Source organism: Gobio gobio, assembly GCF_949357685.1.
Source record: "Gobio gobio genome assembly, chromosome: 2".
Lineage (NCBI taxonomy): Eukaryota > Metazoa > Chordata > Actinopteri > Cypriniformes > Gobionidae > Gobio > Gobio gobio.
In genome coordinates, this window is record NC_137098.1 from 7602517 (window position 1) to 7617263 (window position 14747).

Sequence of the window (14747 nt, forward strand, 5' to 3'; positions counted from 1 at the left end):
CCTAATGATTAGAGAGTCGGACTTGTAACCGGAAGGTTGCGGGTTCGAGTCTCAGGTCCGGCAGGAATTGTCTGTGGGGGGAGTGAATAACCAGCGCTTTCTTCCACCCTCAATACCACGACTGAGGTGAGACCCTTGAGCAAGGCACCGAACCCCGCATCAATATGGCTGCCCACTGCTCTGGGTGTGTGTGTTCACTACTGTGTGTGTGCACTTGGATGGGTTAAATGCAGAGCACAAATTCCAAGTACTTGGCCACACGTCACTTCACTTTCACTTTATAAGTATTAATAAACAGCCAATATCCTAATAATATGCATGTTAATAAGCAACTAGTTAATAGTGACAATAGTGGACCCTAAACTAAAGCGTTGCATTTCTTTGTATGACAGCCTGGCTAAAAATTATATTTGTACAATTTGCCGTGTTTCATTGTGTTATTGACAATCGACTCCAATCACAACTATGCAATATGATTACTAATCTTTAACCAATTTGTAATAATAGGCCTACTTGAATAAAGGGTTAATCACTTTTGGACACTACTGTACAATAAGACCCATTAAAATCAATTCAGTTTTTCAGTTTATTTGAACCGGATGCAATATAAGCAACAATTGGCGGGAGATTTAAAAAAAATATATATATATTAAAATATTTACTTAAAAACAGCAATTTTTGTATTTCCAGCATGACCATTGGATGGCACTTGCTGAATTATATATACAGCATATATGAAAACAATCTAGCATACACTATTTGAACATTTCTCATAGCATGGTGCGTTCTGTTTCACATACTATACGGGTTGGCAGTATGCAGAGTATGCTGTGTGCAGTAGGCTTTTAGTCCACTTCATAGACATCGTCACAGACTTTGTTTTCATAAAAATATATTTTCAGCTCAAGAGCCCTTCACCTCTCATCAAAATATACACCACATTCTGTTACCTTTAGTCCACTCGAGGTGCGTAAAGAACAGACCACAAAACCTTTTACCCCCTTTGAGCGAGTCTTCCACCTAGTTTTGAGTTTGCATAAGGTGTGTCCATTAAGGAAACATACAGTGCTTTTAAGAGAAGCATTTTATCTGGCCTTTCGCACTAGAACATTTGTGTTACACAATTCCTTCAGTCATGCCAGGAATGCATGTCTGTCTGAGAGCAGGTTTCCGCCCTACAGATCCGCACATCACTGGACTGGAGGAGGCCATAAATATGCCACATTATATATTGTCTGGCCTCAGAGAAGTTAAATATCAAACCTGCGATACCGCAGGAGCATTTTTGATTCAGATGGCCCATTCAAGCTGCAATACGAGGCTTTTATGTTATAAAGTTAGGTTACAATGCTTGTTTATGGTCAATGTCATGCAAATTTTTTGTCTTGTGGTTTATTCTAGATTCAAAGCGAGATGGTGATGCAAATACTGAAAAATGTCCATCCGGTTCTCCCAGACCTGCTTACAAGTCCCTGAGTTCACTTCAGCCTCGTAAACGCATACCCAAGGTAGTAAACAATGGGTTTGATCTATTACAAACGCTTTTACGGTCTGTGTTTGATGGACTTTATTTTGTTCATGCAATCAAGTTTGGGCATCACCTCCTAAAGCACATTTATTTTTTATAATAAATGAATATATTGATGGATTTATAAATTAATTTCCAGTTGGGACCTTTAACAAAAAATAAAGTATGAAATATAAATGTAACTTATTGTTTCAGAACTTGTATGTATTTTTAATTAAATTATAATTAATCAGGCATAAAAAATATTGTGTGAAATATGAATAATCACAATTCTATTGATTGTCTTGAAAGTATAATTTACTGTTTCTGTGCTTCTTAGAATGAAAAAAAGTTTGAAGACAACGATGCCATATTCAAGAGAAGACGGAAAATTAGTTACTTAGAAGAGGTCAGTATTATATGATACCATATTATATATCATATATCATATCAATCATATCATATCATATATCATACCAATCATATCATATATAATATCAATCATATCATATATCATATCAATCATATCATTTATCATATCAATCATATCATATATCATATCATATATCATATTAATCATATCATATCATATATATCATATATCTCATATCAATCATATATCATATCATATATCATATCAATCATACCATATATCATATCAATCATATCATATATCATATCACATCAATCATATATATCATATCACATCATATTAATCACATCATATATCATATCTCATATCATCACATCATATCAATCATATATCATATCACATCATATCAATCATATCATATATCATATCTCATATCATATCATCATATTAATCATATATATCACATCATATCAATCATATCATATCATATCATATCATATAGCATATCAATCATACCATATATCATATCAATAATTTCATATATCATATCACATCATATATATCATATCACATCATATCAATCATATATATCATATCACATCATATCAATCATATCATATATATAATTTATATCATATCAATCATATCATATCATATCTCATATTAATCATATCATATCTCATATCAATCATAGCATATATCATATCAATCATATCATATATATCATATCACATCATATCAATCATATCATATATCATATCATATCTCATATTAATCATATCATATATCTCATATCAATCATAGCATATCTCATATCAATCATATCATATATCATATCAGTCATATCATATCTCATATCATTTCATATCAATCATATCATATATCTCATATCATATCATATCAATCATATATCATATCATATCATATCATATATCATATCATATCATATCATATCATATCATATCGTAAACTGAAGTTAAAAGCATGTAACATTGTAACTGATTTCTGATTGGTCTGTTTCTCTTCCAGTCAGCCAAATCCGTCAATCAGAGTTCTTCTGTATCCAGTGAGCGACGGGAACTTAAGGAAAACAAGGTCAAGTTTATGGCCACTCAGCTTCAAGCTAAATTTGAGGACAGCACAGCAAGCTGTTCTATTCGCAGGCAGGTAAAGAACGCTTTGTCTGAACGCCATCAGTGGAAGATTTGCATTGCATTACATTACATCATAATCACATAAAGCGCTATCAGCAATAGAGCAAATCTCTGCTGCATGATTGCTTTTATTGCTTATAAAATGTAAACTGTATTATCACCCAGCTCTAATATGCTAAATGCAACCATAATATTAAGATATTATAAATATCAACATCATGATTGCTTTATATTCCAAGCTGTCTGAAGCCATAAAATAGATTTTTGTTACTGACTGAATTTTGAATTTCTCTAAAATCTTTTTCACAAACATTGAAATATGTTGCGTCATGTTTCGCACAAGGCTTGATGTCAAGTTACAGGTCTGGATGAGATAAAGGATATGGGTTTCAAATAGGGCTGCACAACATATCATTTGAGCTCCTCTGGTGAAATGGTTTTCATATCGCAATATATATATATATATATATCGCAGAAAAACAAAATATCGCAATGTCCGTTTGTCCAATATTGTGCAGCTCTAGTTTCAAAGACATAAAGATGTTGAGGTCAACTATTCTTTTAAATGATCTCAAACTTTGGCTCTGGAGAATCACTTGACTAGGGCTGATCTGAGTATTTCTGTGTCTATTTAATCTCTTCTTTCTCTTTTCTTCTTCCTGTCCCTCTGACTCTTGGCTTCCTGTCTTCTGAAACGGCTCCTGGTATAATGATCTCAGTCTGACTGTAATGGTGAGAGGCTTCCAAGACCTCCATCGCTCGATATGACTGATAGCCCCCTCTTTAACATTATCAAGAAGAAAGTTCCTCCACCCCCACCCCCTAAAAAACAGGTAGAACCTCCAAAGTTGATCTACACCCCCAAACACTGCTTAGAAGAAAGTACAGTTTAGTACCTGGTGTTAGCTGTCACATAATCTGTGTTTTTGGTGATTTTTGTGTTTTTATACCTTTTAAAGAGGACCTATTATGCCCTTTTTGTTTTTGGGATCTACAAGAATAGGTTTTTATGCCTAAATGTTCAAAAAGACATTATTATTCACATATTGGACATTGTTTGCTCCTCTTTTCCCAGTCTGTCAGTAACGCTCTGTTTAGTTCCTGTCTCTGTGAAGCCCCTCCTTCTGAAAAACACAATGTGCTCTGATTGGTCCGCTGGACCAGTGTGTTGTGATTGGTTGACTGCTTCGAACATGTTTCGAAATATCACGCCCCTTACCATAGCGACAACACACTAGCACAACTCAACCAGGCCTCGCCCCCTTAATTCTGCGTATGCCTTGGGTGGGAATTATTTAAATGAGGAACAGTGTGACATGTTCGTTCCTGGAAGAGAAAACTCAAGACTACAATGGAGGCGTTTCAGAGAGTTCAGAGACAGTGACACTGATATAGAGAATAACTCCCTTTAGAGTGACTTTGTGCTTTGCAGACCTTTTTCATGCTCAAACAGCAACATTACACACTTAAGAAAGTTGAACATGAAAGCAGAATAGGTCCTCTTTTTCAAATCTCTGCTGCATGATTGCTTATATTGTTGCAAAATGTAAGATTTTTTTGTAATAGATTTTATTTTTAATTGCTCTAAAATCTTTTTCACAAACATTGAAATATGTTGCGTCATGTTTCGCACAAGGCTTGATGTCAAGTTACAGGTCTGGATGGGATAAAGGATATGGGTTTCAAATAGGGCTGCACAACATATTGTTTCAGCGTTGACATTGGAATGTGCGCATCTGCGATCACATGATGTGCAATTTAAAGTAGGGATCATAGTTTATCCGTAATCCGCATATGACTCCCAGAGAAATTACAAAGTTTATCATTTGCATGTGTTGTTAAGCCCTGTCGTTTTAATCATTCAAGCGAGTGTAATGCTGCATTCACACCAAACGCGAATAGAGCGTCAAAATCGTGTCTACCACTAGTTTGACGCGTGAACATTTTGAATCCATTCGCGTGTCCACGGTGAATTGGACGCGCGTCTAAATTGAGCGTTTGAAGCTAAATATACGCGTTCAAAGCGCTCCAGGAGAAATATGTCATAAAACACGACTCTGCCTCTTTTCATTTTCATTAAAAATATATATTAAACATTAATAGTCACACAAATGTGGTCCAGGCACATTATCTTCACTGCATATTTAAATATCCTTAAAAAATAAAGTTATGTTACTTCTCTTTGCCCTCAGTCAAAACAATTTGGCAGAGAACAAATTGTAGATTCATGACACCAAAGATCGGCCGTTAGTTCTACACAAGACGAACCACTACAGGACATCAGAGCCAGCGGCAAACGTCAGAAGGACAGGCCGAGGAAAGGCTGCTCTCGCTGGGGTTAATGAACGCTGAGCGCCCGGTGATCGCCTGGATCTCACAACTCCAAAAACACAAGATTATTTTTTTAAAAAGGCGCTCTCTTTATAAATAAACCACAGATTTGAGCTTTAAACAACTACATTCTCACCTGAAAAAGTCTTAAAACTACATTTTGTGACACAATAGTAGTATTTTTAAATTATGCAGGGTTTCTCATCACGTCACTTTACCACATGACAGCAGCAAGCAGGCTCCTGATTGGTTAACGCAGTGCGAATTGACGCCAAAGTTCAGATTTTTCAACTCAGGCGTCAGACGCGAATCCGCTTCAAACGCATGAATGCACAAAAGCACCACTTGCGTGTTACACGCGTGTCGCGCAAGACGCTCAATTTGCGTCCAATTTGCACGAACTGGACGTGTGAATGAGGCGGATTCGCGTCCTTCGTGCAGCGTGAAACGCGCCTTCTGCTCCGCGGGACCCCCAGATGCGCGTCAACGTGCCTTTCCATTGACTTAACATTGAAATCACTCGCGCCAGATGCTCTATTTGTATTTGGTGTGAACGCAGCATAAAGCATTCGAGAGCAAGAAGATGCAAAAGAGAACTCAATTCAGAACTCTTGCACTGTTTTCTGTGCGCAATCATCACACGAACACTGATTTCAGATCTCTTTCTTTGCTAGAACACACAAATTTTGTGAAAATGTCCTTGTCGGCAAATATCCTTGTGAACAAAGGCGGTAAAGTCTTAAGTGAATGTAAACAAGTGAGAAAGAAAGCGGATATGTGTCATTATATTGGATTAGTGAATTTGGTCTTAAAGTGACAGCAGCCTAATAAACCTGCTTTGTACACAACTACATTTTGATGTTTGCATCACATAACCAGCTCCATATGTCTGGTTTGTCTGACGCCACAGACTTGCTCTGTAACTCGGTGTAGCACTGCACTTACGGTACGGAGTGCTCGGGTACGAGTCCCATTAAAAACACGAGGCAACAAAAGAGCTCAAAGACTTGAAGATGTGAGCTAAAATGGCACACATGCTTCAACAAATGTTTTTATCTCCCGTTTGCTTTTGTTAAGACTGTCGGGTATGTCTAGGGTTTAGTGTAGACCAGACTCACCTTCATCTGTGTCGGATAAAGCGGCATGTGTTTTGAGTGCCACTCACTGATCGCAAAATATGCAAGACACAACGTAATATCATTTTGCAGAAATATCGCCACAGGCTTGTTTTCCCAACGAAGATGAATTATTTAATTTATACAGTGAAGACTATGCAGTGTTATTTTACATTTGATTATTCAATTTATGTACCTTTGAAAACCATTTGCACTGTTTATTTCATTTGTATCTTTGTTCTATTGTATTCATCAATGCTTGTAATGCTTGATTCACTCCCTACAAATACACCTCAATGATTCTAGAATGATTTATTCTTTCCAAATAGAGCTCCTCTGGTGAAATGGTTTTCATATCGCAATATATATTGCAGAAAAACAAAATATCGCAATGTCCGTTCGTCCAATATTGTGCAGCCCTAGTTTCAATGACATAAAGATGTTGGGATTAACTGTTCTTTTAAATAATGATCTCAAACTTTGGCTCTGGAGAATCACTTGACTAGGGCTGATCTGAGTATTTCTGTGTCTATTTAATCTCTTCTTTCTCTTTTCTTCTTCCTGTCCCTCTGACCCTTGGCTTCCTTTCTTCTGAAACGGCTCCTGGTATAATGATCTCAGTCTGACTGTAATGGTGAGAGGCTTCCAAGACCTCCATCGCTCGATATGACTGATAGCCCCCTCTTTAACATTATCAAGAAGAAAGTTCCTCCACCCCCACCCCCTAAAAAACAGGTAGAACCTCCAAAGTTGATCTACACCCCCAAACACTGCTTAGAAGAAAGTACAGTTTAGTACCTGGTGTTAGCTGTCACATAATCTGTGTTTTTGGTGATATTTGTGTTTTTATACCTTTTAAAGAGGACCTATTATGCCCTTTTTGTTTTTGGGATCTACAAGAATAGGTTTTTGTGCTTAAATGTAAAAAAAACACATAATTTTTTCACATATTGGACATTGTTTGCTCCTCTTTTCCCAGTCTGTCAGTAACGCTCTGTTTAGTTCCTGTCTCTGTGAAGCCCCTCCTTCTGAAAAACACAATGTGCTCTGATTGGTCCGCTGGACCAGTGTGTTGTGATTGGTTGACTGCTTCGAACATGTTTCGAAATATCACGCCCCTTACCATAGCGACAACACACTAGCACAACTCAACCAGGCCTCGCCCCCTTAATTCTGCGTATGCCTTGGGTGGGAATTATTGAAATGAGGAACAGTGTGACATGTTCGTTCCTGGAAGAGAAAACTCAAGACTACAATGGAGGCGTTTCAGGAGTTCAGAGACAGTGACACTGATATAGAGAATAACTCCCTTTAGAGTGACTTTGTGCTTTGCAGATCTTTTTCATGCTCAAACAGCAACATTACACACTTAAGAAACACACTTTAAAAGTTTCTCCAACAAGTTTGTGTATTATCAGTATGACAGTGTACAGTATATCCAGCGCTGCCCACGTGTGCCGTGTGTTCACAGTTTCCACCCTCGGCTCCTCTCTTCCCCTCGCTTCATTCCAGTCCTCTGAATCCACAGAGGAAACCACTTCACCCAACTCACACACACACTCACACACAATCAGAGGCAGAGAACACAGCCGACTCAGGCCAATCAGCGGTGCTGGCCATGACAGCAATGCTCCAGCGCCTCCAGAGGGTGGAAGATGAGATTAGCCAGGTGACCAACCACAATCTTCTTTCTGCTCTAATGTTTGTATTATAAGCAGGGCTACTAAAGTTAAAGTGCCAACTTTTTATATAAATTAAATATGCTCAAATATATATTTAATCCGTACATTTATGTAATGCAGTTGGGCCATTCTCCAAAATGTGTGCCGCCTTTGTCCCTCATTAACATGGACATAAAAGCTAGTATTTTGTCTTTTGTCTAGTTGACAATATATATTATTTAAAATACTAGAAGTTGTTTTTCCCAGATTTAGGGCCAGATTTACTAAACAGGGCAAATTAGCGTGAGAGCGCAATTCCATTAAAGTGCTGATGGTAGTAGTTCTGTGTGTGATCTACTGACGATGTCTAAACGAAAGAACACAACCGGATAATTTCCATAATGACCAACACAATCTAACAAGAGCAGCGCAAATTAGCGTCTGGTTTAAGTCGTGCTTTTCTTGGGCGGTAAATAATTGAGCAAACACCAGTAAATTGACAAGTGCAAACCTTAGTAAATCCCCTTACATGATTCATTTAAATACTCTCCTCACATACATTTTGCGTCTGAAAGTGAAACTCCTACAAATGCATATGCAATAAGATCAGCCGCAAAAATAACCCTGTCCACTGCTTTTCAGCTCTAATTTATCACTGAGTGTCTTTAGTAAATCCTGACTGTAGTTTCTAACACCAAAAGAGGGTTTGCGCTGGAGCAAGCTGTTAGTAAATCTGGCCCTTAGTGTCAACCCTGTAGTAAATATCTAGCCTGGCTCCGCCCTCCTACATACGTCCTCTCAATTTTCATTTTCCTTCAGTACTCCTTCTGGGATTGCGGTATATTCTTTGTTTTTCTCCAGTCAAATTTGAACCGGTCCAATCACCGAACAGAGGGAGTGGCTAAGAACGATGACGTTGATGTTGTGCGCTAGTTTGAGACGACATACGTCACGACCAAACCTTAGGGATTGATTATGGCAGATCCAGAGTGGCTCTGGGTTAGGGTGGCCATACGTCCGGATTTTGCCCGGACAGTCCAGGCGCAGCCTCAAGCCAGACACTCCTTTGTCCTCCTTTTTGGAGTTGCGCTGAATCGGCCTATAAAACCCGGCTCTAGAATCTTTATTGGGACGCAGCAGCATAGCGTCTAATGCCGTAAGATCTCTGGTCAAACAAATGATTGGCTGAAAGCGGTGTCAAAAAAATATCTGATATATCATTGGTTAAAAACGTAAACAAGCCTCCACGATGTGCTGGCATCATTTCCTAACGTTAAATAGGATGTCAGACGCTCAGACCTCATTTAATCCGGAATGGACAAAAGAGCACGAATTTATATCAAAAAGCACACTGTGTCGCTGTGAAGTGGACATTAGTAGTCAAGGGAAAGCCGCCATTGACCGACATGTCAGCATGGAAAAACATAAAAGTAACCGACGAGCCGCAGGTAGGCTACGTCTTCCCTTAGGTCATTTTTTCGAGAATCAACATCACCTCAGGATGACAAAATCTCCGCTGCAGAGCTTTGTAAAGTCTATCGTAATCATGCAGTCAAGCATCACCAGTCATACAGAAATACATAACCAAATAATATGGCACAGTGCCAGAAAACATTACATTTTTGGACTTCTGTAAATAACAGAAATACATAAATAAACAAATAATGAATGCGAAAAATAATAAATACAAATTTCAGATAACAAAGAGCTGCTGCAGAGGGTGAACTTCTTTGTTAAGAACTGAAATGTGTATTTATTTATTTTTCGCATCCATTATTTGTTAATTTATGTATTTCTGTTATTCCCAGAAGTCCAGAAATGTTATGTTTTCAGGCACTGAAAAATTGTGCAAAATTGTATTGTAGTTGCGAGTACATCAGAGTCCTATGCAATTATTTTTGCCTCACTAAATTCCACAAAGTGTCCTCCTTTTTGCCGTTATGGAAATGGCCACCCTACTCTGGGTAGATCCAATAGTTTTAAACTTCAACAGAGTTCCCACCTTCAAGGAAGTTAACGCTTGTCAATGGAGAGTGACCAGACTCTCTCTACAAATGAAATGTGTGAGATTCTGGTAGGACCAGGCTAGTAAATATCTCCTTTTATCACTAAATTTGGTTTGTCAGATCTTAAAATATCAACCCTGTTACCATGCTTTTTTACAGTCAAGAATTGATTATTGAAAATGGGATATTTATAGAAATTAAATTCTATTTTAACAAGCACCTTGCAGTATAAATGAGTGTAAAACAGTCAACTCTGTTACCATTAACCCTGCACTTTTCTAAAGGAATAGATATTTTCCAACCTATTTTAAGCTATTTTTATACATTTTGCCTGAAATGGCACAATGCAATTTATTAGCGCTTAACAACTTTTTTAGAATGTGTATATATGTGTGCTATGTCAAAAAAAAAAAAAATCATGGACAAGATTCGAAAAAGATATATGGTCCTGAAAAAATAGTCACACTTGTATTATAAATTCTTAAATGTGCTATGAAGTCTTCTTAGTGGAAACTAATATTTATAAATGAATTCTAGATGAGACCTTTAACAAAAATAAAGTATAAACTATAAATGTTACTTTTTGTTCCAGAATATGTATGTTTAAATGCAAATTTCTACAAATTCATAAAAAACAAAAACAATGTTGTTAATCGCAATTCTATTGAAAGCCCTAATTATAAGTAAAAAAATGACTACTGGAAAGTGATCTAACAACTGATCTAATTTCCTGTTGACCTCAGTCTTTAATCTCTTGTTTCTTTCTACCTGCCTCACTCAGAGGAAAGCCCAGACTCAAAAGGCCAGGGAGTTTCATAAAAAAAGCATAAAGGAGAAGGGAGTGCATTTGAGCTCTCTGTTCTCTGGCGAGGCCTCCTCTCCGCATCAGGTGACTATGTGTCTGCGTGTGTCGGCTTTCCTCACTCAGCTGCTGTTGCATGCCCTGCGGCTTCGGCCTCTGATCACTGAGTGACTGAGCATCATTTCATGCACCTGCAGTCTTTGCAGATATCATCGCATTCTGAGTAATTAATTCCCTGAACCCCCGCTCCGCCATAATTGGTTAATAATCTCTAGCAGAACAGATGTGGGGCAACTGAGGACACACTCTAGTGCTCGGTGCATTCAAACGACCGGTTTCACTTTAAAAGAGTTCATAAAGTCAATGAATGCCAGTGGACATCATAACCCGCAAGCATCTATGCCAGTAAAAACATATTTGGATGTTCTTTGAAGAAAGTGTTAGAATAAATGTTTTCTCGCTATACTTTTATGAGCTTTTACGAGCATGCAAGAGGAACCAAGAGGGATTCGCATGACTCTCTTGGACCTATAAAGGGGTCTGGGCTGCTCAGGGCTCCTGTAAGTATTTAAATTGATCTCTCAGACTGGACGAGAAGCTTTTTTGCTTTTTTACTGCTTACATCAGGAGGAACAATCAGTCCAGGTGTTCACAGATGATTCAAACATCCTCATTCTCTGTGCATTTATTATATTTCCTTTCTTACTATTTTAAACTATGTATAAACCTTAAGAAAACAATTTAATAATCAAATAAAAATGAATATATACCTGTATGATTGTGACGAAGAGGCTGAAGCGTTCGGATCCATTTGCAAGACTTTATTCACACAGGTAAGCCAACAGAGATAGGCAGTCATAAAGTTCAAACACAAGGAATAAGCCAGAGGCAGAGTAAGGGTAAATCAAGACTTCACAAATGAACAATGAGCAGAGCAGTCCAGATAAAGGTGAGCTGAGGGTCCACAGGTGATAATAATGAACTAATAATTAGCAGAGGAGCAAGGAAGGGAAATGCAGTCTTAATACGCAGGAGAGAGAGATCTGGTGAAACCAGGAGGAGGCGTGGTTGAGCGTTCCGTGACAGAGCCCCTCCCCTGCGAGCGGCTCCGGAAGCGAGGACCTGGTCGACGGCGGGGTCTACCACGGGGTCTTGGAGCCGGTCGATCTGGGTGGTGTCGGTGAAAAGCAGCAGTTAATGTAGGATCCAGGATATCATGAGACCTGACCCAGGAGCGTTCCTCGGGACCGTACCCCTCCCAGTCGATAAGGTATTGCAACACCCCGCCGTGACGCCTGGAGTTCAGGATCTCTCGCACCCGGAAAGCCTCCGAACCGTCCACTTCAATGGGAGGAGTCTGCACAGGAGCGACCTCCTCCCGGCTCCTCTCTCTCCTGGGAGCGACAGCGGGTCTGAAAAGGGACACATGAAATGTGGGTGAGATCTTGTAATGAGCAGGAAGTTCCAAACGAAAAGAAACAGGAGTTATCTGACGAAGGATCTTAAATGGTCCGACGAAACGAGGAGAAAGTTTCTTGCTTGGGAGCTTGAGCCTGAGATCTCGTGCAGAGAGCCACACCCACTGACCGGGTCGGTACCGAGGACCCTCGCGCCTCCTCCGATCTGCATGATGCTGGAAACGGCGTATGGCGTGCTGCAAGTGGACGTGAGCAGCATCCCAGGTGGCCTCACTGCGCTGAAGCCACGCATCTACTGCTGGGAGGTCGGATGGCTCCCCAGCCCACGGGAAGAGGGGAGGTTGGAACCCTAAAACACATTTGAAAGGGGTTAGACCAGTGGCAGGTTTTAACAAAGAATTCTGGGCATACTCAGCCCAGGCCAGGAAGCGACTCCAGTCCTGCTGATTCTGGTGGCAGTAAGTTCTCAGAAATCGAATCAAATCCTGGTTTAGACGTTCGACCTGCCCGTTGGCCTGAGGATGGTAACCAGAAGTTAAACTGACATTGATATTTAGTTTGCAGCACAATTCTCTCCAGACACGGGAGGTAAACTGAGGACCGCGGTCAGAGACAATGTCCTCGGGCAGACCAAAGAGACGGAACACCTGGTTGAAAAGAGCCTCGGCTGTCTGTAAAGCCGTGGGCAAACCGGTCAGAGGAATGAAACGACAGGACTTAGAGAAACGATCCACCACGGAGAGAATAGTTGTAAACCCCTGGGAAGGAGGTAGATCAGTCACAAAATCCACTGCGATGTGCGACCAGGGACGCTGTGGTACTGGCAGAGGTTGTAACAGTCCAGCTGGTTTGAGATGAGAGGATTTCACAGTGTTACAAACAGAGCATTGATGAATAAACTTTATGACATCAGACTGGAGTGAAGCCCACCAAAAGCGATTGGAAACTAACTGTATGGTAGCAGCGATACCAGGATGACCGGCGCTGGGAGTGCAGTGAACCCACTGAAGCACACGGTGGCGGAACCCGGGCGGAACAAAGAGACGATCCGCGGGACATTCTGGCGGAGCAGGGTGATTACTTAGGGATGCGGTGATCTCAGTGATAATGTCCCATTGAACAGGAGCCACGATTAGAGTAGTGGGAATAATGGGTTCAGGCTTAGATTCCTCACAAGGACCGTCGAACTGTCGAGACAGGGCGTCAGCTTTGCCATTCTGAGAACCTGGCCTGTAGGTGATCTTAAAATCAAATCTAGAGAAAAACAGAGACCAACGAGCCTGGCGAGCGTTTAAGCGCTTAGCTGATCTGATATACTCTAGATTTCTGTGATCAGTGAGTACCGTAAAAGGCTGACGAGCTCCCTCCAGCCAGTGTCTCCACTCCTCAAAGGCGGTCTTCATGGCCAGAAGTTCACGATCACCCACGTCATAGTTGCGCTCTGCAGAGTTGAGTTTGCGAGAATAAAAGGCACACGGGAACATTTTCGCAGGCTTACCACACCGCTGTGACAGGACAGCCCCCACTCCTGTGTTAGACGCATCCACCTCTATGATAAACTCCCTCTCAGGATCCGGGTGACGGAGGATAGGAGCAGAAGTGAATCTCTCCTTGAGCTGAGCAAAGGCCGCGGTGCAATCCGCTGTCCACTTAAAGAATTTCCCCCCTCCTTGAAGCAGAGAGGTGAGCGGTGCTACAATTACGCTGAAATTGCGGATAAATCTGCGGTAAAAATTGGCAAAGCCCAAAAAGCGCTGCAACTCTTTAACAGAGGAAGGTTGGGGCCAATTCACCACTGCTCTGACCTTGCTGTCATCCATCAAGACTCCGTCCGCACTGATGACATAGCCCAGAAAGGAGATACGCGTCTGGTGAAACTCACATTTGGAGAGCTTGGCATAAAGCTGGTTCTCAATCAGGCGCGTGAGGACTGCTCGCACATCTTGGACATGCTCCTCAAGGGAATCAGAGAAAATCAAAATATCATCAATATAGACAATAACTCTCTGCTGTAACATGTCTCGGAACACCTCATTTACAAAAGCTTGAAAAACTGAAGGACTGTTAGAAAGGCCGAATGGCATTACCCGATATTCGTAGTGCCCGGATGTAGTAGAGAACGCAGTTTTCCACTCGTCACCCCTCCGTATGCGAATTAGGTTGTATGCGTTCCTCAAATCCAGTTTGGTAAAGTAGCGGGCGGTACGGAGCATCTCCAGGGCGGCTGGAACTAACGGGAGAGGATAGCGATATTTCACTGTCACTTCATTAAGACCACGATAATCAATACACGGCCGAAGACCCCCATCCTTCTTCTTGACAAAAAAGAATCCGGCGGAAGCCGGAGATGTAGAGGTAGTGATGAAACCTTTCGCCAGTT

The 14747-nt window shown here is 40.5% G+C and overlaps 1 protein-coding gene across 49 annotated transcripts in view; it reads left to right on the forward strand.

Moving 5' to 3' along the window:
• mical2a (microtubule associated monooxygenase, calponin and LIM domain containing 2a) overlaps window positions 1–14747 on the forward strand; it is a 122375-nt gene that overhangs the window by 78661 nt on the left and 28967 nt on the right. For 23 of the 49 annotated variants that reach the window (XR_013815346.1, XR_013815347.1, XM_079801497.1 and 20 more), the window contains exons 14-20: window positions 1402–1508; window positions 1848–1916; window positions 2910–3047; window positions 3754–3867; window positions 7102–7215; window positions 7952–8149; window positions 10929–11036. Coding sequence is in view for 46 of the 49 variants with exons in the window: in XM_079801497.1 (XP_079657623.1) it covers window positions 1402–1508; window positions 1848–1916; window positions 2910–3047; window positions 3754–3867; window positions 7102–7215; window positions 7952–8149; window positions 10929–11036 (848 nt within the window). In the remaining 3 variants the exon portion in view is untranslated. Of the gene's footprint in view, window positions 1–1401; window positions 1509–1847; window positions 1917–2909; window positions 3048–3753; window positions 3868–7101; window positions 7216–7951; window positions 8150–10928; window positions 11037–11424; window positions 11614–14747 lie in introns of those variants that run through there. The other 26 variants (XR_013815348.1, XM_079801499.1, XM_079801512.1 and 23 more) reach the window with 7 other exon arrangements.